The 25435-nt window shown below is 39.1% G+C and overlaps 1 protein-coding gene across 5 annotated transcripts in view; it reads left to right on the forward strand.

Moving 5' to 3' along the window:
* The window catches only part of ABCC4 (ATP binding cassette subfamily C member 4), a 152919-nt gene that overhangs the window by 100581 nt on the left and 26903 nt on the right, over positions 1 to 25435 (forward strand). For 3 of the 5 annotated variants that reach the window (XM_030476125.1, XM_030476126.1, XM_030476127.1), the window contains exons 21-28: positions 3509 to 3659; positions 4297 to 4416; positions 9049 to 9159; positions 10649 to 10749; positions 12943 to 13134; positions 17451 to 17606; positions 20917 to 21006; positions 21474 to 21646. In XM_030476125.1, coding sequence (XP_030331985.1) covers positions 3509 to 3659; positions 4297 to 4416; positions 9049 to 9159; positions 10649 to 10749; positions 12943 to 13134; positions 17451 to 17606; positions 20917 to 21006; positions 21474 to 21646 — 1094 coding nt within the window. Of the gene's footprint in view, positions 1 to 3508; positions 3660 to 4296; positions 4417 to 9048; positions 9160 to 9285; positions 9450 to 10648; positions 10750 to 12942; positions 13135 to 17450; positions 17607 to 20170; positions 20267 to 20916; positions 21007 to 21473; positions 21647 to 25435 lie in introns of those variants that run through there. The other 2 variants (XM_030476128.1, XM_030476129.1) reach the window with 2 other exon arrangements.

The raw sequence follows: 25435 nt of genomic DNA on the forward strand, positions 1-25435 counted from the left end.
GGTATACTTGCTCCAGTAAGACAGGAGATTTCTTGAGGAAAATTAAGCCACTGTGAATAGAGTCACTGACCAAAGCATGAGGGAAATCTCTTGGCATTTTTTCCAGCAAGAGGATGACTCCAACAGAAACAGCACGTGTTTTTTTGTACTCTAGGGTATGTGCAGTCTGTGAGTGGGAGATGATAGTTTCTCCAGGGAAACGAAACCAAATTTGAAGGTGGACAATCTGGCTCCATTGGGAAGCAAATCAAGTTTCTCCATCCAGGTCTTTTCAGTCTCGGTAGTGTGTGCATCTGTTGTCTTTTGTGTAAGGTGGCCTTGGTTCCAATACTGTGCAGATAGCTATCAAATGTAATTAATTGGCTCCTTTTTAAAAAAACTTTGGCTGTTATTTTCTGCACAGTCATTACAGAAGACTTGTAAATGTGGAAATTAAGAAATACAGTAAAAGGTGCTGGTTTTGTTGGCCATATTTCTGTTATGTAGGGAATTTTTGCCTGCTTAGCCTTTGGATGCAATTTTTAATTGTAAGCTGATTCTGCTAAGCAAGGTCTAGATGCCCAGTCCTGAGTATTTCTTGCTGTGCAAACTGAATACCTAGCTCACTGCTTGTCTCCAGAGAGAAGAGCAGTCAGACTACTCATGTTATCATTATCATCAGCCTGCTGATTACCTCGGGTCCTCCAGCTTGCACACAGGGAATCTGCTGGCAGCCAGGGCAGTCTCCAGCTGAAGAGGTTAGCTGTCTCTTGTGAAACTCGGGAGCTAGAACCTTTGCCTTACCTCACGCAGTAACTACATGATTACAGTCTGCAAATGGTTGTGTCTGGCTTTCAGACTACTTCATTAAGAGTTAATTTGTATGCACGTTTGGTTTTCCAAAAAAACAACACACATGACTGATCCACCCTATCATAAATTTTTATAATGATAAGGTGGTGCGGGCTCATCTAAAATTCCTTCCAAAGGCGGTGTCAGATTTTTACTTTAGTCATCCTAACCATCTTTTCCTTCCCTGCATTTTCACTGTAGCGAGGCTTTGTTTACATGAGCTGGATCCTAATAGTTCTACTCCCACTCCCACCCCCACCAGCTCTTTGCAACATATTGTAGATTATCATCACTAAAAGTTCAGTTTGGCTTCTTTATTTTTTATTAAGAAACATTTATTCTCCTTGGAAGTCTTTTCCTTATAGCAGCTTTCCTCAAGGCTGCTTCAGGTTTGCGGCTGATGGTATGAGGAGTCAGAAGTACTTCAGAAACCACTTTTTTGTGACTGTCTAGGATGTAATGGAGGGAGAAGGGGAAGGCAGCAGGCATATAAATCTGACTGGGGAGTAAGTCGTCAGAAGGAAGGAGTGGACTTTGATCGCCATTTGCCAATGAGGATGGAAGTGAGGGAGCCTTTAGAAATTAGCTAGTGTGTGGATGGCTGACAGGCTTGACAGAGACAATGAGCAGTTAGGGAAAACTGCGATCTAGACAGGAGAAAATTTGGAGGAGGTCAGGAATCATTATTTCCTTTCTCCTCATCCCACAATAAAAATTAAATGTTTACAGGGTTTTAAGGAACGCGGGAGAAGTAGAAGGTAGAGAAGGGCTGATGGCAGCACTGGTGAGGAGTCAGGGTGCTTTGTTTTGCTTTGTGCTGACATAAGCATGTGCATAATTGATCCAAGTGAAATACCGTGCGCTCTTGCTGCTACTTTACCTCCTCATTATGAAATCTAGGTAAAATGTTCACAATCTACTGCACGTATCTAGAAGGTCAGACAACATAATGCCATCAACACCTTAACCCAGATGAGCAGTGTAGTGGTAATGCAGCTTCCTTAGGAGCTCCTACCCCATACCTACTCTATAGCTGCTTTCCATAATAGATTTATGAGACTCTATAATGTGCGTTCAGGATCTATGAGATGCAAGGCTTTACACTGATAAATCCTCTGTCATGAGCTAAGATCTTGCCTAGAGCTGAAGACTAAATTGTGCCAACTCATGCAGTCGTAATGTGTAAGGTGTGTGGGTTTACTGTTTGGTCAGGTGAAATTAGGGTAAAGTCAAAGCAGCCTCAAGAAGAAAAAAAGGAAACAGATGTAGGGGAAAGAGTTGTGCTCTGTTTTGGCTTTAGAACAGGTGTTGGGGAGTGGCTACCAGAAGCGCAACAGGAAATGCAGTGTTTCATAGGCTCTTCCATTGAAAGTGTGTGGAAGTTCCGGTAGCTCTCTGGTATCTGACCTTAGCTGACATATAGCTTCACTTTTCCAACTCAATGCACAGAAAAAGGAATGGAAGCCTTTTTGCTGTAAGACATGCATTCTCAGGACCCAGTGGCCACTAATGAATTTTTGGGATCTAAACAACAGACGACCACAAAATTCAGCTGGAAGTTACTTGTACCTCATATAGGATGATGAAGGTGGCGGCTCCTCTACAGTCCATAAAATTAAGACCCTTTAGAAAATATTGTCATTTCTAAGGAATTTGTTAATGAAAATCATTGAGGATCTTAGTGTTGAGCTAACATTTCAGTTGTCTGGTTTTTGTATGGGATGGGGTTTTTTTGTGTATGGTGGGTTTTTCCCCTCCCCTCTATTTTTAAGGGGCAAAAGGGCGCACCCTGATTTCAGTGTGCCATACATACATACATACACAGCTGGTGTTCTGAAAGAAATTTGTGTGCAGATGATGCTTTTCGTAGTGTATTTAAACTGGGATGTGAGGGATGTGAAGTGGTCTATGAGGAATGGGAGATTTAATTCAGGAAGCTGGGCCAGGATCCACTGTCCTAAGCCACAAAGATTCATTCCACATTGTATCTAGTTTTCTAAAAGTAAATTCAGGTTTACCCCAGCCTGAATCTCATACTCTGAAGGACACCTGGCAAAACTAGCCTCTTGTGACACTCCTTGCAGTGTTTAACATTGTCTTCTTACTTGTAACATTTCCCAATGCAGGCATTTGGGGTGAAAAAGTTCTCTTTCTCTGATACTGGGTTTTCTTTCTAAATGGGACATAGGTGTTTGTAGGAAAAAGTTACAAGTCTGTGTTGAAAGCTTTTCCAACTGCCAAGTCTTTCAACTGAAAGTCAGTCTTTCAACAGTTTCTTTTTACCTGGAGTGAAAAGCATATCCCTGATTCACCAGATAGCTTGGGTCCATTAAAGATTAGTTGCCCATTAATCCTCTATTACTTTCTTACAGCAGTAACAGAATAGTCCACAAAGACACACACTAATGTTCAGTCAACCAGTTTTGTAAAGACATTTCTTTAAGAATAATATAGAAGAAAACCATGAACTGCACAATTAGTCAAATTTGGTATTACTGTAAATTCTTCAAGTTGCTTAAAATAGATGTCGCTTATATGTTATATAATTTATCTGCTCTTAAATTTGGTAGTTATGTTTAAATATTTAAGTGTTTCAATAGTGTTAAATAGTTTTATACTTGTTCTAAATTAAGTTCGTCTGGCAAGAGTTTTTTATTTTGTTTCTATTGTGCTGCAGACTCTTCTACAGATTTTTGGTGTGGTGGCTGTGGCTGTGGCAGTGATTCCTTGGATACTCATCCCCTTAATTCCACTATTTATTCTTTTCATTTTTCTTCGACGATATTTCTTAGACACTTCAAGAGATATTAAACGTCTAGAATCCACAAGTATGTAGTTTGGCGGGACATAATGTTAGCTTGAAGCCTGCTTATTATTATGTGAAATGCTAGTATTTTATAGACAATCCATCAAAGTTTTTTTTTCTTTTGCTGTGCAAATAACTGCCTTATTGCTTTGGTTCTCAACTAGTGAATTACATGCTTGGCTCCTGTTTTGCATAATGATAAACCTTGGGTATGTCAGTTTTACTATCTGTAAGTAAAGCTAGTTCAGAACATGCTAAGTTGCTGGTCTTGGGACCTTGCATGCACATACTAATGGTGTTTCTGACCTAATCTGGCTCTTGTGCCTGACTGTAGCTTGACTATGATATGGAATATTAAGCATTATGAATAACAAACATGGGTGCCTCATATCATTAATAAAGCTCAAAGAATTTCTTCAGTGACAGCTATTGTTAAAAACGTAAGACATTTTTGTATAAATGAATCTGCCTGGCTGTGACTGATTCTAATGGAGTAAGAGGACTTTGGTTAAAGGTACTACGTATTTATTCCAAGAGGATGCAGTACAGTAACTTGTATGGTTAAATATAAAGTAGTAGGATTAAAGATTAGTGTGGTACAAAAAGAATTAAATGTTGTCCTTCAGCTATTGCTAAGTTATTCTCATTTCCCTTTGTAGCTAGAAGTCCAGTGTTCTCCCACTTGTCATCATCCCTCCAGGGACTTTGGACTATTCGGGCTTTGAAAGCAGAGGAAAGATTTCAAAAATTATTTGATGCACACCAAGACCTCCACTCAGGTTTGTGATGAATTGACATGAAAAATCAAATACTTTGCTCTCTAGGAGGGAAATATCTTATGCCCTCAGCGACATGTATATAATGTGCGTTAAACTCAGTAGGAGCTGTGCGTTTGTCTCTCTAGGGTAAAATTTCTCTATTAGAACAAAAACATTGCTATCTGTCTAGATTTTGAGAGTTTACTTTGGGCTGTAATATGATTTGAGATAGCCACGCATATGTTTTAACAATGTCTAAGATAAACATTTTAAAGTATGCCTGATAAGAATATTTAAAGAATAATTTTTGACGTTTTCTTGGATTCCATCTTGGGGGTGGGGTGAGGAACAAGCTCTATTGTGAAGCATTTAACGTTAAGTAGTGTGCTAGGAGTAGGCAGAGATGAGTAGTATAAATCATCTTGGAAAAGTTTCATAAATCTCACTTCTTTTTTACTTTGAGCAGGTTTCAGGGCTCAAATCTAATATATGGTATTAACATGACCAGAAGGTGTAAAATATTAGTATTCTGCAAGCATAAGTACTACAATTCAGGTTTGCATTGTGATTCTTTGCCTTCTGTGAATCAAATGTTCTCTATTACAGTGTTTTTCAAGATGCAGCAGAATACAAGTTTGCAATTGTATGCTTGTTAAGTAAGATCTTAACATAAGACATACAAATATGTTCTGTGGCTTTTTTTAAATTTAGAGACTTCTGAGGTTTCAGGCCAGACCAGTTGATCTTTTCTGAAGCACAGCGTATCACAGGCTGTAGAATCGTGCACACTAACCTCTGTGTAGAGCCCAGTAACTTGTGACTGGCGAAATGTATCTTCCAGGGAGGCACCTCTAGCTTTGCATTTCCCATTTCTTATTATCTTCAAGTCACTAGTTATCTGACCAAATCAATGTTACAGCAGCTGATAGCAAGGGAACACAAAGCTGTTTCTTAAGCTTTTTAGTAAAAGACATCTTTAGTTGATAAACTGCATACAAAAGCTTCACTACAGAAAGAGGACTGTAACCTTTAAAAGAAATATTTTCTTGTATTTTAGGGTCAGATCTAAGGAACACAAACACACTATTTTCTAGTCGATTTTATGCATTTCTCTAATAAAACTGTCAGTATTGCTCCTCCTGGGCCGTTCAGGAACCTGCTTTTGAGATCAAGCTTCAGTGCTTACAGTTGCACTCTTTTGTCTACCTACTCGCTTCATCTTGGTGTCTTTTCCACCAGAGTATTTGGGGTATAGCAGCTTGCTTAGCATGCATGTAGTTTTTCATCCTTGGAGGGAATATGAGCCATCAGTGTGCCTGGATAGAAAAGGCAGCCAGCAACATCTGGGCTGTATTAACAGGACCACAGCCAGTGGAAGGAGGAAAGTGATTATCCCCTTCAGCACTTGTTAGCCCACATCTGGAATACTGCATCCAGTTTTGGACCCCCAGATGCATGAGACACTCTAACAAACTGGAATGAGTTCAGTGGAGGGACCACTAAGATGGTCATGGACTAACAGGAGACATCTCCCTGTGAGGAGAGGCTGAGGAAACTGGGTTTGTTCAACACGCAGAAGACAAGGCTTACAGAGGATTTAATAGCTGCCATCCAGTACCTACAAGGAGAAGATAATCAGGCTCTTCATAGTGGTACATGGTGGGAGGAGCAAGAAGATGTAACGAGAGATTTAATCTGGATAAAAGGGAAAACTTTTCACTCTGAGGGTTCCGCAAGCAGGGGAACAGGTTGCCCAGAGACATTGTGCAGGCTCCATCCATTTGGATTTTCAAGACTCAAACTGCATAAAGAATGAAGCAACATGGTCTGAGAGCTGACCGTGCTTTTGAGCAGCAGGTTCAACTGGAGACCTTCTGAGATTGCTTCCACCCTGAATGATTCTTTGATACTAAATGTGTGCGAGCAGTAGCCAGTAGAAGAGGATACCTTTCATACTAGCTCACAAAGTTGGAGCCCCGGGTTCTTATATCTCCTAAAGAGTTTTCTGCATCGCAGAAGTCTCTCCCAGCAGCAGTGTTTTGTTTAGTGCTTTTGGCTGGAGTGGTATCCTCCTCTCCATTTAGGGTTGAGCCTGGGAAACAGGACACTTGCTTTGAATGCTTTTTCAGGGATGCCTGTGAATTTGATATTAAATAACTTTAGATAAAAAACGTCTAAAAGGTATACTGAGGTTTGATAAAACTAAGTTTCCTTCCCATCAGTGCAATATCTCTATAAGCAAGCTCACGAGTTGTCAGAAGTTACACCGTGAGTTTTTGTTAGTCCCCATGATTGCCATATTCCTTCCTGCATGCCCAACGACCCCAGTTACATGGGGAGGTTGAAGAATAACCCATCTCAAGCTGGCAGTTTGGTACACCTTCCTGGCCAGAGGGATCAGTGGAGCAAAACCTTGGAGCTGAAAAACCTACAACCCAAGTGTCCTATTTCTTGGTCTTACAAGTACATTGTTGCACCAAAAATGACCTTTCATGTCACCAGGAAGCTGCCATAGACTGTTTCCAGGGACACTCGGCTCCTGGGTTTCAGAGAGGTGCCTAAATTATCATGGTAAATGCGATTTGTGGAACTAGGTTTGTGAATTAGTGTGTTGCTCTCTTCTGCATATGTCATTCTGTGTGCTCGGGTGTATGACTGTCCATTAGGCCATATAAAATGTCTTGTTTAATGAAACATCCTAAATGTGTGGTTAGGCATATGCCATCAGAGTTGGTGTAAATTTGACTAAGAGGTTACCAACTCTGGACCTTACCTGTCTCTTGTCATGCTCTCTTTCCCTGAGCTGCCTTCCAGAACTTACATTAAGTTCTATTGGCTGATTTGATCAGTCCACTATCTGTTTATCCAAAACAATCTGTCTTAAAACCAGACTTACCTCCTCCGTTTCTGTGTAAAAGGAAGATTATTTTACTTTGAATCTTTCCCAGCACTGGGCTAAGAAACATTGGGAGAGTTGAAATAGCACTGATCCTTAGCATGGCCTGTGACAAGCAATCGTAGAATCATAGAGTGGCTTGGGTTTGAAGGGACCTTAAAGACCATCTAGTTCCAACCCCCTGCCATGGGCAAGGACACCTCCCCACTAGACCAGGTTGCTCCAAGCCCCATCCAGCCTGGCCTTGAAGACTGCCAGGGATGGGGCAGGCACAACTTCTCTGGACAACCTGTGCCAGTGCCTCACCACCCTCATAGTGAAGAACTTCCTCCTAATATCTGATCTAAATCTCCCCTCTGCTAGTTTAAAGCCATTACCCCTTGTCTTATCACTACATGCCCTTGTAAAAAGTCATCTCCAGATTCTTACAGGCCCCCTTTAGGTACTGGAAGGCTGCTAGAAGGTGTCCCTGGAGCCTCCTCTTCTCCAGGCTGAACAACTGCAACTCTCTTAGTCTGTCTCTATAGGAGAGGTGCTCCAGCCTGCTGATCATCTTCATGGCCTTCCTCTGGACTTGCTCCAATGGGTCCACATCCTTCTTGTGGTGTTGGCCCCAGAGCTGAACACCGTACTGCAGGCGGACTGGATGCAGCCTGGTCATTTTGCCATTTGGCTTTTTGTCGACCAACACCCGAAGTCCTTCTCCTCAGGGCTGCTCTTAATCCATTCTCGCCCAGCCTGTATTTGGGATTGCCCTGACCTGGGTGCAGGACCTTTCACTTGGCCTTGTTGAACCTCATGAGGTTCACACTGGCCTTTCTCTCAAGCATGTCAACGTCCCTTCACTCCAGTGTGCCAACCACACCATACAGCTTGTATCATTGGGAAACTTGCTGAGGGTGGTCTCAGTCCTACTGTCCATGTCACTGACATGGACAATGAAGAAAGGGTTGGAATGGTGGGTTGGAATGGTAACCTTCTGCTCTGTCTTAATAGCAGCTGGAACAATTCATCTGACTGCAGCCTAAGCAATAAATAATGCCATGTTTTGTTATGGCTACTTGACTTCTGGTTTTGGCCCTGAATTCAAACATTTTGTCTTCTGTATTGCAATGTCTTTTCTTGCTGTCTCCTGTATCTTGTACTGTAGCATATCTGAGATGGAATTTAGCACCAAATTTGGACACCTGGATGTGAGTGCCCAGTGGAGATGTCCACCTGTGAGCTTCCCTGAGAGTGGATACATGCATTTAGTCACTTGCCTAGCTCTGTAGCTCCTCTGGCTATATAGAGTAGCTCTTACAGGAGCTTAACCAGCTGCAGCTGCCTTCTAAACACTTGGTTCTGACAGTTGTGATATGTTTTACCTAAAAGCCTGTAGACTGTAGTCCAGCTACAGCAAATGTAGTTGTACTTCTGCTTTTGTATAAGGTTCCTGAGTCCATGAGAGTTTAAAAAAAGGCTTCCATTTTAAATAAACGGACCATACTTCAGGCCATTAGGTTTTTTTCCCTCTTACTGTATGTTCTACTAGCTGTGGTAGCTATTGTGGTTGCTAATAGTGTGAAAACTAGATTGGACCATTTCAGGAAAACCGGACAATATTCCGATCACCATCAGTCCATATAGACATGGACTTGAAGATGGCGATGTTGGGGGCTTTTTAACAGCTTGTATTAACATTAATTTAATGATAATTGTACAGCTTAGTTTTCTAATAATCCACTGTTTTTATGTCTGTGTAAAATACACTTTAGAGGCCTGGTTTCTATTTTTGACGACCTCGAGGTGGTTTGCTGTACGTCTGGATGCCATCTGTGCCATTTTTGTTATAGTGGTTGCTTTTGGTTCCCTGGTTCTCGCCAAAAGTAAGTACAGATGGTAGAAAAAGTTCACCCCAGTAATTACCATGTATAGTAATGTCTAATTCTTTTTCATAAATTGCTGTTTCTAATTGTTTAAGGACCGTAATTAAGTTAAATGTTTCTTTCTAGATCATGATCTCTTCCTCAGTCTAGGGCATTGGGGCTGTATCTCCTTTCCTGCAAATACTGGAGGCAGTTCAGACATATTCCTGGCTTAGGCATGCATCTACCATCATCCCCAAATGTGCAAACAAACTTGCAGATCTGTAGTCTTCACTTCTGAGGTTCTGGTTTTCAGAGCAATAACAACAAATAGATCTTTTTCTTTTTCCCCACCTTTGCTTTTTTTGGGAGGGCCTACACAGCTTTGCTTTACGTACTGAAACACCCACAGAGTTGCTTCTTAACAACTTTCTTCCTTTCTACACATGGCACAGTAGGCCAAAAGGCAAGCTAAAATTCCTAGGGATACTCTTATAATATCTTGGATCAGCAGGATAGGCCAGTTCCAGAAAGAAAATCGCCTCGTAATAATACATTTTATGTTCACTGTCACTCGTGAACTGTCATTAGTGTATGCATCATCCAGAATGTAATTGGGCTAGATGTACTAGAATGAGATAGTCATCTAAAATATGAAGGAAGAAGTAATTATCTTGGACATGAAAATTAGTGCTAATTTGCTGGTTTTGTTTCTTTTCTTCTTCCTTTGGATAAGTTCTGTAAATGCATGTGTGTTTTAAAATTTGAACACTCTGTGCTGCTCAACACTGAACATTTTAAACTAGGTTTGATGTTATTAGAATGCAAAAAGACAAGTCAGAACAATGGTCCCGAATCTTTCTCTGCCTCTGAATAAGAAGTAGCTCTCTTGAAGTCAATAGGGCTATGCCAGGATAAAGTTCAAGTAAGTCAGAGGACAATTCTGATTAATATTGGGCCAGGCAGAATTCATTTATTTTGTGAGAGTAGACCCGCTGAACACAATGAATGCTTATATAATCAAGAGAAGAAATATTCTATCCTCTTATTTTATCTGATCACTTACAAGAGTGCAAAGTGATGTAAAAATGTTCATAACTTTGAAATCATTTTACACTAATTTTTTGCTTAAGTTTAGGGGCTGATCTAATTCTCTTAGAAAAAAAAAGTGAAAAGTTACTAATGCTCAGCCAGACAGGGAGGACTGTAACAAGCTGTGTAAATATGGTCTTGAGACTGAACCTCAGTTTTTAAATAAAATGGCAAGCCAAGGAGAATTGTGACAATCTTTTCAAATACAGACAATTTCCAAAACATACCTAAAAAAATGCAGGAAGTAGCTGTTCTGCCTGGAGCTACTCATTGCGCAGATGGCAAGTATGGTGTAACCAAACAGAATTCTGGCTGTGATATTTCCACCATGTAAGTAACCTCATGAAAGTGAAGTTAACTAGGATTTTGTATAATTACCGGTGTACTTATTTGATTCTCTTCTTTCTTTGTTGTGCAGCTTTGAATGCAGGGCAGGTTGGTTTGGCGCTATCCTATGCAATCACCCTCATGGGAACATTCCAGTGGGGTGTTAGACAAAGTGCTGAAGTTGAAAACCTGGTAACGTTTATTTCTTCCTTTTCACCTCTTGGTTCCTTTTCATGGTTGTGACATGAGGCCTTAAGGATGGGATTCTTCTAAATTGTCTTAGGACATTAATACCTTAGCAAGCAATTGAAGCACCACTTACAGTCCATAAAGAAAAATATCCTCTGCGAGGATATAATTTGTCTGGCTGACTTTGAATGTCTGTTGAGATGAACTGTGCCCAGTGAGTGTCCCTCTCTATTCATAGTAAGGGAGGCTTTATAATCTCCCTTTACAACAGAAGAAAGGAGACTGTTTAGATAGTGTAGACAATTGCATTACAACTTGCTAAAATTACAAGAAATAAATCCCTCTCTGTGAATAAGATTTTAAATTTAATTTTCTTTTAGATTTGGGGGTTTAAATTTATTAAAAATTTATTTATATCCCTCATGGCATTTTAGGCTCCTGTTAATTCATTGTAAAGGCTTGTATCTTCTTAATTTGTTGTGAGTTAACAAATACTTGAAAGTGTTTATATTCTGCTGAGCAGGTTGTGCTTTCCAAACTTTTATCAAGTAAAATGCCTTCCACCAATTTACACTATTTACTAGCATGTTTTAGCTGCCTATTTACTTTTTTAAATTAATATATAAAAAGACTAAAAAGAGAACATACTAAGCATAAACCAGGGGGGTTTTGTGTTGCTTTGACAATTTAAGGTTACTTGTAATTATTATTTGCTGACCATAGTCTAGGAAATACATGTAGTCCTTTTGTAGAAGTTAAGAAGCCATGTTTAATAACAGATAAAATTAATAATAATGATAGATTAGTATTTTTTGTCATCTAGCACATTGCCTCATCAGAACATTTTTCAGATATGAATAAACTAGTGGTGACAGACTTTGTTGAGAAATGGGAAGAAAGCTTTCGGGTTTTTTCTTACCAGATTTGAAGTTTTGGAAGTGTAAATCTCTGGGACTCTCTTATGTGGTGAGTTACTCTCTTGGAAGCTGTGATTCAGAAACACTTTGAAGGAGAAAGGCTTGCCATTCACTAAGCAGACTTTGATGTGGAATGCTAATCATTATATGGAGCTGTGATTAGCATCAACTTCTTTCGCAGGTGGACATACACCAAAAACCCCTTGTTATTAAAGTCTGGTTACATTTGGGGGAGGCAGGAACACTTCCTCCCTCTTCTACTCTGTCATTCCTTCCTTATGTGCTTTTCCTTGGAGCTTATTTTGTAATATGGAAAGGGTAGATGGCAACAAGGTCAGGGAACTTGCTGCCTGGTGACCTCTGCCCTTAAAGCCACTCCAGGCAAGATACGCCTACTGGATATCTTTTCTTTTTTTTTTCAGTATCCATCTGTGGGTGGATACCATTAAAGACAATTAGTTGTATTGAGAAGATGCATGGATGAGGATGCACGTCAGAGCCTAAACAGAACTTTTACTATTTGCCCAAGGGGAAAAAAAAGTCTAGATAGCTCAACTTCTGTTTCACTTCCTTTCTGTAAGATTAGAGGCATCAGCAAATATTGTAGTTTCTTTCGTATCTGGCATAAAATACATAGGAGAACAAGTTTTATTGCATATAAGTCACAATATGGTGAGAGCCGTCTTCGATTGTGGAGTTGCTTGTGTGACAAATATTTAAAAGATTTTCTAGGGGTGAGCACAGTGGTAATGATGAAGACAAAAATGGGATGATGAAGCCAGTAACTTGATGCTAGTAGCTATTGTGCATCTGCCTGTAGCTCATATGGCAGTTACATTTCTAGCCTTTGTTTTCCCAACACACAATAAAATAGTGTCATCTGTCAAGACTGACAGATAACTCTCATAGCTTGAATTTCTTAATACTTATGCATGTACTTAGATTTGTAATTAGTCCCACTGGTTAGAAATGAATGCTTATGTATGGATTTATGTATCAGGATAGATCTGGGTCTGTAGGAGGCTATAAGATGCATTCTTTCCACTTTTTTTAGTTGTATAAAGTAAGCATTGGATGGTACCAAATACTCTTATCTGTGATCAAAAGAAAAACTCTGTAATAATTTGCATTGAATCTTTATAGTAAAAAATACACACAAACATATTTATATGCATGTAATATTTGCAATATGTGCAATGAGCTGAAACTTGTGTAATATATGAATATATGAAATATATTACATAATTTATGAAAAATATGTCTTCTTTCCTCCCCTTAGATGGTATCAGCAGAAAGAGTAATGGAATACACAGAACTTGAAAAAGAAGCTCCTTGGGAAACCAACAAGCATCCACCACCTGAATGGCCAAGCCAAGGAATGATAGCATTTGAAAATGTTAACTTCACTTACAGTCTGGATGGACCTTTGGTGTTAAGACATTTGTCTGTTTTAATTAAACCAAAAGAAAAGGTATGTATATGGCTGGCTGTAGGCATTCACAGAAATTAAGCAAAAATGATAAGCTGACGCGAGGCTGTGTGATAAAAATTCATTGTAAAATACGTGGATGTTAGGAAATTATTAAGTGTTCTTTTAAAGAATAAGCCTTAATCATATTTAAAAACAAAAGTTGGAGCCTATTTATTTCCTGTAAATGTAGCATGCATGCATCTGGGAACATGACATTTCTGTCTGTAAAAAAAAAAGGTTAAGCATATTTGATAATATTCTAAAAAATTTGGGTTTCATGGGGAAGTGGCAAACATTCGAAACACTGACTAAGCCCGAAATGTTTCTTCAAATCCAAAGTAAACGGAGCTGCATTAGGAAATTGTGGATTCAGTAGAGGGAACATAAATGGAACGAAGGATGTCAGCAGACAAAGGTGAGCAGAGACAATTGAAAATAAGGAATGTACATGCTCTTGCACAGAGCCCCAGATGGAAGAGAGAAGAAAGAAACATAAATCAGTTGTATAACTTTAAAATTGAGGGCTTTATTTCAGTTCCTTTTGGCTACCAATCCAATTAACTGTTGCCATTAATTAGATTGGTAGCCAAAAGAAACATAGAAATAAAACTCTTCTTCCTCTGCAAATTTGACTCTTCCTCCCCAATTTTGACACTATCCCAATTCAAAGAGCGCTACAGGGAAGGTCTCCCCCACAGATAAAATTAAATTAGAGCCTTGCAGTGTTAATTCGTGCTTTGCTACATTTCAAACGCACATGTACTTTTTTGATTAGGATATCTTCCCTAGGAGGCTGGTTCAGCTCTCTACAATCATTGCCCTGGCCTCATTTGTAACATGCTTTTCCATTCAGTCCCAAACCTGTTTCATTCTTCAAGTGGACCTTTTTAATAACATGCATGTTACAAGAGTTCAACCCAACTTTGCTGCATGGAGATGATCTCATGGAATTAGGTATGGGTGAGTTAAAAGTGGTGTTTAAGAAGAAGAGCAAAAAGAATGTTTATCTGCTCTCTGCTTTTATTGCCTATAGGCCATCTCTAGCTGATACGTATCACTCCAATGTAATGGCAGACAATAAAATTTAAATTTTTTAGTGAGAGACAGAAATGAAGTAAAATAAAAAACGAAAGCAAGAAATATTAGCAATGTATGACTCAGTCCTTAGTGAGGGCAGAAGGGGGAGGGATGATGGGGGCTGTTTATTTTTGCTGAGTGGTTATACTGTGGTTTTGTCACCCTGAACTGAATTATCCAGCTTGAAACTATTGCTAAGAACTTCATGTTTGTTTTCTGTGATGTTCTGCACAATACTGCAGTAGACTGCCACTGTGTAAAATAAGTCTCCCAACCATCTGTGCTCTTTATATTGGTTTTAATTATGGAGAAGCATCTCTTCAGAACCAGGTTTCCAGATGCTGTAGGGATTCTGCTCATGTGCCTGTCAGTGAGAGCTCTTATGCATGTTCAGACCCCTGGCTCATACAGACTTCTGGTGGCTGCAGTGCCACTGGCAGGATGAATGAGTTTAAGCTTCTGTGGTGCTTGTACTTGTACCCATCCAGTGCCTAGTTTGGGAAGCCGTAGGTACAGTAAGAATGGAGGAAATGATTACTGGCAGATCACTTGTGGGTTAGGATCTCTTTTGTCTCAGTGTTCAGTATTTCCCTACAGTCAAAGCAGGCTAGGAATGATCCTCTGTTTTACCTGTCTTTGCTGGTGTAGCATAGTCTGCCAGAGACAGACTGGGGAGCGCTCACATAAGGAGCACTGCCAGCAGCTGGCTGTGATTAACCTCTTCAGCTACTATTGCTGCAGCAGGAAGAGGTTAGCCCTTAGGTTTTAAACACGACTATCTTAGTTTCAGGGTGCTTATGAGTGCTTATGGACTAATACGTTGTTAAATGCACCTTGTCCTGACAGATCCTAAATCTGAGGGTCTGCCTCCATGAAAAATTTAGGAGGGTGAGGGTCCAGATTTACGTCATGGCAGCTGTTCGTGTAAATACTCTCAATAGCATAGCACGAAAGGGAGGTTGCCTGAGGGATAACAAAGACACGGGCAGTTTCAGCAGAGTAGCTGACGTGCTGTAAATCTCACTCCCTTTTTTTGTGCAGCTCTACTTTGAAGTACAAGTGACGCTTGAGTAATGATAAGCCCAGCATAGCAGGTGTACTCCTGGGCCTGCACATGGTTTACAGCGGCCAACAAAATCCTGGCCATGTGATTCCTGTTAAGTGGCTGGGACTTCCATTTCCAGACCATTGCTGTATTTGCACTGGCTATGAACACAGGCCTCTGAAGAATACAATGTATTGAAAAATAAATAAATGTGTCTAGTGAGAGCTGTTTGACATTCATGTCAATTATCAGCAGCCTGTAGTCAATTGGACCAAAAATACATGGATTCCTCTAAATACTGAAGAGCATAGTCCTTTCATTTGATGCCAAACTGAAAGTGGGATTTTGACAATATGCAGAGCAGCTGCATTTTTATTTTAAGTATCAAATGTATTTTTTATGTTTTTTTCTTCATATCCTTAATACAATACTTTATATTACTGACATTTATAGAGGAACAATTGAACTTTTGTTTTCACAACTGTGGGTGTCTGTGTTCTCCATTCAGCATTTTCTTTGTGAGCTGTAGTGTATCTGTTCAGAACTATTTTTCCTTTGTTTCACTGATAGAATTTAGAATGCTAGACATTTTATCATTTATTGTAGCAGATTTGCTTAAATTAGGCTGTATCTTTAATAATAAGCACTGTATAAATGTTAATTAGTTTATATACAATAGTAAAATAATGAATTGTTGGATGAAATTGTCGAATTGGAAAATGGAAGTATAAAATGCCTTTTGGATTATGCAGTATAAGTTCCTCCTTGCAGTATACTTTTTATAGCGTTTTGTGAATTTTTGATGAAATGTAGGCACTGCTGCTTTGTCTGAGCTACGTGTCTCTGACTGTTAGAAAGTTTCTCCTCACTGTTCTGTGTAGTTTCCTGTGCTTAATTTCATTCCAGCAGTCATACATCTGAGTCTCAAGGCAGTGGGTAATTGCCCTCTGGTGTCTGTATGTATACTCATGAAGGTCTTCACGTTTTTTCCTCCCTTCTGCACCCCAGTCACTTCACCAGGCTATATTGTACATGTTTAATCCTCATAAATCCTTCCTCATCAAATCAGTATCTTCAACCCATATTCATTTTATGTTGCACTTCTCTGAACTCTTTCCAGTGTGTTGATTTCTTTCCGGAAATGTAGTGATTAGAAGTGAGTGCAGGAAGTAACAAATCCTGCCAGATCAGGTCTGTGTAAAGAGTTACACTCATCACCTTCTCTGGTACAATTGATTGTTATACATTGTTTTCTCTAAGAATCCTTTACCTGAAGACAACATTTAAAAAGAAAAGTTTGCTGTTCAAGTAGTATTTAATCACCACTAATTATATGTCTCCTTTCATTTATTAATGGGCCTTCTTTTTCCCAAGGGTTGGTTTCATATGAAATATTTGTAGGTCTCAATCCTTTGTTCATTAAAGTTAGCAATCCCATATTTTGCATTGTCTAAACCTCTTTTTTCTGAAAACCATTATTTTTTCAGATTGCATACAGCTTCTGATTTTAATTTAGGAACATACAGAAGCCTGAATCACTGTGAATTTATTATTCACTGTTCCTTCTGTTTGGAAAGGAATTGCAGCTTGCTCAGATGGCCTTGTAGCTTCAATACTTGCGTCTTCTCTGTTGAAGCTGTCTGAAGCATGAATACAGTTTACAGTCATGCTAGTTTTGGCTTTAGAGTTTGGCTGCTTTAAAGTAATTCACCTTAATCATGCTAACCAAAATCAGTCTTAGTTATTTAAATTGGAGTTACTGCTCATACGTTGTTCCCAAAGTGCTTTATGGGAGTCAGTCCTTTTTTGGGTTGAAAAGTAGATGTATGCCTGGCATTATTTGCCTAACATCACCCAGAAAACCAGGTTTAGTATAAAAACTAGCAGCCTTGAATAACATTGCTGTATATACCGAGTCACTTTATCTTGTTTACACAATAAAACACCACACATTAAGGGAAGACCTTTCACCTTTTACTGTGATCCAAGAAATTGTTGGGTATCCAAATGTCACCTGAATCCAGACTGATTTTGTGGGGAGGTTTTTAACTCTTGAAAACAAATGTTAATTATAAAGAAGTTTTATTTGGTGCTTGTTCTACTATAAATCCTGTGATGTAAGACTGTTTCTTGACATATCAATTTATCCTGAAAAGCTCATGGTTTAATTGCACAAGCTTGGCTTGCTCTGTAGGTTGGAATAGTGGGAAGAACTGGAGCTGGGAAAAGCTCCCTGATAGCAGCCCTCTTTCGCTTGGCGGAACCCGAAGGAAGGATTTGGATTGATAAGTACTTGACATCAGAGCTAGGACTCCATGACTTGCGGAAGAAAATTTCAATTATACCTCAGGTAAGAGAGTGACTTGGTCTATCATAAGCATTTCCACCGCAGTATTTAAAATGCTTCGCTGGGATATGTTCCTGTATGCAGTAGACATAGAAACTTCAGTGAGGCATTATTCTTACTTGAGTAAGGTTTTGATTATTTTAAGAGAAACAGAATCAGTTTGGGGGATTCTGTTCTGCGGCATTTTCTTCCTAGTTTTGGCCCCTGTCTGTTCCTCTGAGATACTTGTGCATAGGTCTTAGCAGCATGCTGTCCTGTAGTCTGGGGAAAAGCAGAAAAAGTCTGACAAGAATATACCAATCTTCAGCAGTCCTCTAAAGTCACTTGATCCTTTGGCAGCAGTTCCTGCTTGATGTGTTGCTTGAAGCTTCCTTACTAAGGGACTCTGAGGGACATCTGATAAAAATGGTAATGGACTGTGGTTCTAAGCTTCTCTTACCTGCTGCTTTTTTTAATTTTCCTTTCCCAAGAATAGGAGTCAGAGAACAGAAACAGGTATGCTATTATCAAAACAGAGGTACTCCCTCAGCAATTGGATTGTTGCCTAATGCAGGATGTCTTTTGTTTCTGCGTGCTGAAGGCTTTGTTATTACATAGTGGAGGTACTCACTGGAACTAGTCATCTTTTGTATATAAAGAGGACTTTATGTGGATTTAAGTTCTATTTTTTTGTTTGTGTGCAGTGTTCTTTTCTCCTGAAAGCAGATGGTCATCAGTTCATTCAAGGTCTACAGCTTTTTTAAAACCTTGCCCATAACTATTGCAGGTGATTTCTACATTCAGAAGAATTCAACCCAGTTGAACAAAATAGAGTACTGAGACAGGAAAACTGCTGGTTTCTACATGTTGAGTGATACAGATGCTCAAAGTTCACTGCATTTAATTATACATGTTGGGGTTGGGTTGTTTTGTTTGGTTTTTTTTATATATTGGTCTGTTGCTGTGGCTGTAAACCTATTTTAATCCAGTTGAATTCTGTGACTTTATCAAGTTTATATACATGGTAGGGTTTTCATTATGGTCCCAAAGGGTTTTAAGTGTCTGAAGGCTAGCAGGTAGCATTTCTTTTCCACGAAAGGAAAGACTTGTTTCCACTAAAAATACGCAAATCTATGAAGTGGTGGTAATAATAAGAAGAGGAGGGTTTGAAATAAGGTTTATGCTGTAAATTTATACTGTAAATAAGGTTTATACTGTAGTAAACTGAGTGATAGGTATTGTCCTGTACTGCATTAATAGTAGTGTCAATGGTAGAAATAGTAATGTAACATCAGGTAGTTATTTTGCACCACATGCCTTCATAATTATGTAGGAAGCTAAGAAACCAGAGGGAGAGATGCTTATTAAAATTATAACATCAAACAAGCTAAACAGAACCATTCCTAGAGAGTGATGAGGCAAGACTGAAGTTTTCTTATATGTTAAGTTTAAATACCTACCTGGAGAAATAAAAATGTGCTTAGGCTTCTAATTGCTTGCTTGGATGGAGCTCTGTGAAGGCTGTGTTTGTAAATCTTTCCTATGCAAATGTTGTCTGCCTCCCTGACTGCAAGCGTTTTTACAACAATTATTTACAGGTTTGTCTTATTACTTTCCTCTCATAAATGAGTCTATTTTAAATAATAATCTGTGTCAGAAATGATAATTAAAAAATATCCTTATCTTCTATTGCACTGTGTCTGTTGTTAGGACTTTTATAATAGTTATGAACTATTTATAAATTCAGCCTCTTACTTTGCCAACCTATAAAAATGGATTGAAAAGGAAAATAAATGTAATAATACCTTCAGAACACACCAAGTGGTGTATTACAATATGTATTGTTAAACAAATTACTTCCTAGGTGTTTTTGAAGAAAAAAATCCTTTAACCTGTTAATGTTTTTTTAAATCCTTTCTTCATTCAATAGGCTTTTAGTGACATGTTGCTAATGCAACAGATACCATTAAATAATTGGCATGCTACGTCAAGAAGTGCACATGTTCTTTTACATTGCTTGTGGCATGTTCTGTCTTTGTTAATCCTTTTACACCACTCAGAATGGTTTAGAAATGAAGACACAATGAAAGGGTTAAGGTCTAAATTCTGTTCCGATTTGCTGCAGCCCTTTGGAGCTGGGCATCACTAGGGTTAGATGGGGCGTAAGTCACAACAGAGGTTAATCTCAGAGTAAGCTGCAGTTATCCAATGTAAGTTAGACTTTATTTCCTTGAGGAGGTGAAAAAGAAAACATTTTGCATAAGATCTCTCCAGTTTAAAGAAGACTGACAACATGATGTATGGTCTCCATTTATGATCAGCACTATTACAGCATTTGACTTACTGTCTTTATGTGTAGTATCAAGAGGAGTTTAGCTCTAAAGTAGTGTCAGTGCATGACTCTCAGGTCTGGCAACTCACATTTGTGAATATTGATCTGTTGCTTAAGGAGTTCTGCACCAAAAGTTGTCTTCCTGCTTCTCAAACACTACATTTTCCAGTGTGAATTAATTTCTGCCAGTTTGATTAATGATCTGTTATTGGTCTGATTGGGAACTGAAGTAGAACAAAACTTGCTTCAACCACAGGTAAACCCACGTTGGTACCTGAATAGGAGAAGGTACTCATTTGACTCCCTGGTGTATTTTGAGTGAGAGTTTTGCCCAGCAGTGCTGCAGTTCTAAGTAAGTTTGCTTTGATGCTGTGGCAGTATAGATTAACTTCTATGTGTATAGGTTTAAAAGTTGTATTGAAATGGTGAAAGCTCAATTCGTCTTAGGCTCTGGTGGTAAAATTGAAGGCCGTTTATGGTATGAAATGAAAAAACCACCCACAACCAACTAGGGAAGGAAAACCAGAAAGGCATTGTGAGCTCTTTGATTCCTCTCTGGTTTATGTACTTCAAAAACAAATTTTCAAAACTGCCCAAATGTAATTTAGGAATGTGAGCTCATTGACAGTGGTAGTTGCTAGTTTTCATTAACAATACCAGGAGGGATAGCAGTGATTTCATGTAATATATATATAGCTTGTGGCATCAAAACAGTGGCATGTAAATGCCCATTCGAGTGCCGACGTAACTGTGTACAGCAATTTGCAAACAGACCTGTCCTGTTTGGTAAATTATCTTCATACAGACTGGTTGAACACTTGCCTCCCCCTCCTCCTTTAAGCAGGCTATTGTGAAATACTCCTTTGCATTTCATAAAAGATAGTTGCTTGCTGGATATTTCTGTGCTATTGTTGATATAGGTTAGTTCTGATTATTATTAAATTACCTATTGCAATATAAAACCTGGGTTTGTAATGGAATGCTAATTTTACTGGGTTTTAGGAGCCTGTTTTATTCACTGGAACTATGAGGAAAAACTTAGATCCTTTCAACGAATACACCGATGAAGAGCTGTGGAGTGCCTTGGAAGAGGTGACTTACTAAATCTAATAATGTACATCTGATTTTACAAGCCATATAACACTGCAGTGCTAGTCTGCATTTGTTTTTAGATGTTTTCATCAGGTTTGATAAGGGCATAGCTGATGGGAAAAGGTAGACCGTTGTGTGTGCGCTTGCGTGTGTGTGTTTGTGCATGTTTGTGTAGACGTGTGTATTGTTATGTAAGCCTTTTATGAAAAAATTATCCTTTGGGATGATGCTTTGGTTACATTTTGATTCATATCTTACTTTTAATGAACATTAATAGATTCTTAACAATGTGCTTTAATGTTTTTAGAATTCTAATAGCTGACACACTGTGTAATCCAAGTTGGCACTTACTCATTTTGTGTCTGAATATAAAAGGTAAACCCTGCATACTTATTGTTGTGTCATCAGACACAATGGCTGATTTAAAAGAGAGTTACTCATCCTACAGTATGTTGACATGTCAACAGGTACAACTGAAAGAGGCTGTGGAAGATCTACCTAATAAAATGGAGACACAGCTGGCAGAATCTGGGTCTAATTTTAGTGTTGGTCAGAGACAGCTGGTGTGTCTTGCCAGAGCGGTTCTAAAAAAAAATCGGATCCTTATCATCGATGAAGCAACAGCAAATGTGGACCCAAGGTAAAAACAAAATCTGTCATGTTAAGATGGGCTGTTTTTCTTCTTCTAATATGATCATCTGTACTGTAGAGGTGAACTTAAATGCTTTGTATTTCTTGTAGTTTGTATTGCTATTTTATGTTTTTAATGATAGCATCATAATTGTCTATTCAAAATGAGGCAGTTTAGCTTTGCCTACAGAGCAGATGATATAAACTAAGTCCTCAAAATATGCCTAATTTCAGTGCATTCTACAGAGTATGGAAATTAATATTCAAGGTTTATTTGTCCTGCAGCTATAGACAAGAACACAAGAACCTCCTTGGAAATGCACATCAGTAACATCAGAATAGCCATAAAACAAGTTGAGTTCTGTTGATTTCTCAAAGAAATGTCTCTTGGAAATAAAGAAGTAAAAATTAATTAATTAATTAATTACTCTCACCACCACCACCTCACCCCCCCAAAAAAAAACCCCAACAAAAACACAACAAAAAATAGGTGAAAAATGTCTGTAAGCAAAACCAGGTACTTCTGGTTGTGAGATGCTATCCCTTCGGATGGCTCATATGCTGGTTTAATAAGTTACAGATAAAATAGGGGCGAGGAGGGGAAGGTAAGCTGTCCTAAACACCAGAGGAATTGCAAAGCAGATTTGGAGATGTTTAAAGCTACAGGAGGGACTCATTCATCATTCATTATTTTGTCTTGTATAACTCAGGCCAGCAGAACTTTCCTGAATTCATTCTTGTTTGAACTAGAGTTGTACTTCTAGAAGAACATCCGACCTCAATAGAAAAAAAAATCAATGACAACCCTTGTTAAATTGTTCCAATAGCTAAGTACCCCCACTGTTAATTTTTGAAACATTTGAAACACTGGTGGAAATATTTTGGAAACAATGCTGCAAACGTACTGCATCAATTAGTCTGAGCTGAATATATAGTTCCAACAAACTATGGCTTGAGGGAGAACTCAAAGTCCAAAGAGGACAATAACACAGCAAGTCCCTCAAACAGATGCATTAAGGATTTTGTATGTCATCTGGGCGTGACTCATTTTTCTAACATCTTCTTGAGGGAGAAGTGGTGCCACTAGGGTAGCTTTGCAGTTCAGCTGACAGTGTATTTCTAAAACCTTTAGAGAAGTGCATTCCCTTCCCAGAGGTTCTCTATTCCTTTTGATTTTTTCTTTTTTTTTTTTTCTTTCCTTCTCTTTGGACTATAAGTTTATTTTTGACTGAGCTCTGATAGATTAACTGTGATTAATCATAGCTGTGGAAATTTAATACCATCTTACTCATCCTCCCTATTTTGGCATCTCGTGTGTGTTCTCAACTTGCACTATCCATTTAATTGATCTTGATTAATGTGTGCTGCAATATATATTATAATAAGGTAAATGTTTGTTTGTATCAACTCTAGGCATAACAATACAAATAATAACTTGGAACTTCTTCTTTGAATTCAGTTTGCATTACAGTCATTATTACCTTTTCCTTAATGTGTTGCTGTAACTAGAGCCAAGTATTTTTCAGCTGTGCAATCTGATAGGACGCTCATGAGGAAATGCTGATGTGGGTTGCTTAACTGAGCAGTCAGGGAGGCATTTTTGGCATGTAAGGAAAACTTGCTTCTCTTCTGATGCACAACCCCCATTCCTGGCACCCTTGTCTCTGGCCTGGCGGTAAGCGCACATTGTATCAAGCACCTGGGATAGGAAACCATGGGGAGCTGCCGCCGGCTCTGGAGATATAATTTCTTTTTTTGTTGTTTTTCTGGCTCTTGATCTCTTTGCCTCAAGTGCTGATGCAACTGTGTCCCTTCTCCAGTTCAGCCTAGAAGCACATGTGAGAAAGGCAGGGTTTGGGGTGGGAGGAGGAGAAGGAAGGGTGAGGTGACATGAGGCGAGGTGACATGAGGCAGTGGATATGACAGCAGGGTGAGAGTTCATCCTTCTCCCTCCTTCTTACATCTTCCAGCTCCCATACGTACCCTTATTTTCCCTCTTGCTCCTCATAGCTACCAGCTGCTCTGCAGCAGGGGTGTCAGCGCTGTCGTGAGGGAAGGGAGGAGCTTGCCATAAAGAAGGTTGCCCTAAGTCAGACTACTTGCATGTTTTACGTGATGACTGACAGACGTTTAATTTGATCTTATCTTCCTGGTCCTGAAGCTGTCATTCTCACCCTGAAGAATGGAGTAATTTTAAAGCAGTTGAACCATTCTGAAAAGCTGTATGAAATATGGAGCAGAAGAGCTGAAAATCTTTCGGTAGTCGCTTTAGGGATGCATTGAAACAAAATCCTTAGTAACTGAGACTTTTTTAAATACTGAGTAAGTTGAACTTGCAAAGCTTTCTGCACACTGGTTCAATATGATGCGTTAGCTCATATTTTTACTGCTTATAAAAGACAAAACTGCTTGGGAGCACTCCACTGCCACATTTTTACATTGGTTGTTCATTAAGTCTGGTAAAAACAGCCACTGCACGTAGTTCTGTTCATTAATCGCCTTAAATCAGCTTAACCTTTCGTTACATCTAACTGCTGTCTGTAGCTGTTTCTCTTTTGGAGAAATTATCTAAAGCCACTCAGGAATTGTGTAGCGTGAGATACGCTTCCAGGACAATCCCAAGCGGACATTAGACTGAAGATAATGACTTATCCAGTGTACCTTTCAGCAGCTTGGTTGCTTCTCATTCAGGTTGTATTTATTCTTGCTCTTTAGATAGTTTTCTTTTTACACAGTCAACTAATTCAGGTTAAACCAGATCTTGGATTGCTGTGAAACTTGGTGTTAGGATCCTCAACCCATGATGCCAGTGGGACAGCCATACCACCATTTTGTGTTTTCTTATTGGACTGCTCCTTGCGATGGGGAGCGTTGTGGTTCCCATTTTCATGTAATCAGATTAGGGTTGAGCTTTTGTCGTCCAGCAGCCCTGGTTTTGGTATTCAGGTTGCATCTTTGGTTTCTAATGTGCCTGAAAGATGATGGGGTTTGATCCACTGAGGTGGGTCATGGAATCACTTGGCACTTGCCTGGCCACTTTCTCAGTGTGGTAGATTCCACAAAGAGTCTATTTATGCCCTGAAAAAAGGACAGCAATGCTGCTTCCTTTAGCAATTTTCTAGAGGGTACATGGCTCTAGATATAGTCTCTGCATTCTGTCAGCATGTAATTCTGTACACAGGTCCTTTAGTCTTAGATTTTCTTGCCTCTCCTACCTTCTTCCCAAGATTCTCCTGGAGGTTACTGATGATGCTTCTGCCTGCCACCCCAAAAAAAACTGTACTACAAGATCTACCACAAACTGTAGAGAGGATCTGATCGAGTCCCTGTCAGTGGACATGCCTACATGAGATTTCATACTATGGTATTTAAAGATAGGTCTGTTTCTGATTACTTTGTAGTCTCATTTTTGCAACATTTGTCACACCCACAATATGGCCAGCAGTTTCTTGTTACGGAAAAGCTTATATTCAAGAAATACCTGTTTAAAATAATAGTTTGATAGTATCTATCTGAGAATGAGAAATAGGTTTTATTGTAAATGTAGGAAGAGGTGGTGCTCTAAGGAATGCATTTAATAAAGGGAGATACAATAAATGAATGCAGAGGATGGGGATGTTCAAGGATGAGGCATTCTTCTCAGATAACAATAGGAATAACCTGAGAGTTACAAACCATTTTGAGCCCTATAAAAAGTTGTTTTCAAAATCCCTGAGCAAGCTGTGATTCTCTGTGCTCCATAGTAGCTCTGCATGAAACCTCACCTTGAGCTTGACTATAAGGAAAGAAAAAGGCTTTC

The sequence above is a fragment of the Strigops habroptila genome, chromosome 2 (assembly GCF_004027225.2).
Source record: "Strigops habroptila isolate Jane chromosome 2, bStrHab1.2.pri, whole genome shotgun sequence".
NCBI classification, from domain to species: Eukaryota; Metazoa; Chordata; class Aves; order Psittaciformes; family Psittacidae; genus Strigops; species Strigops habroptila.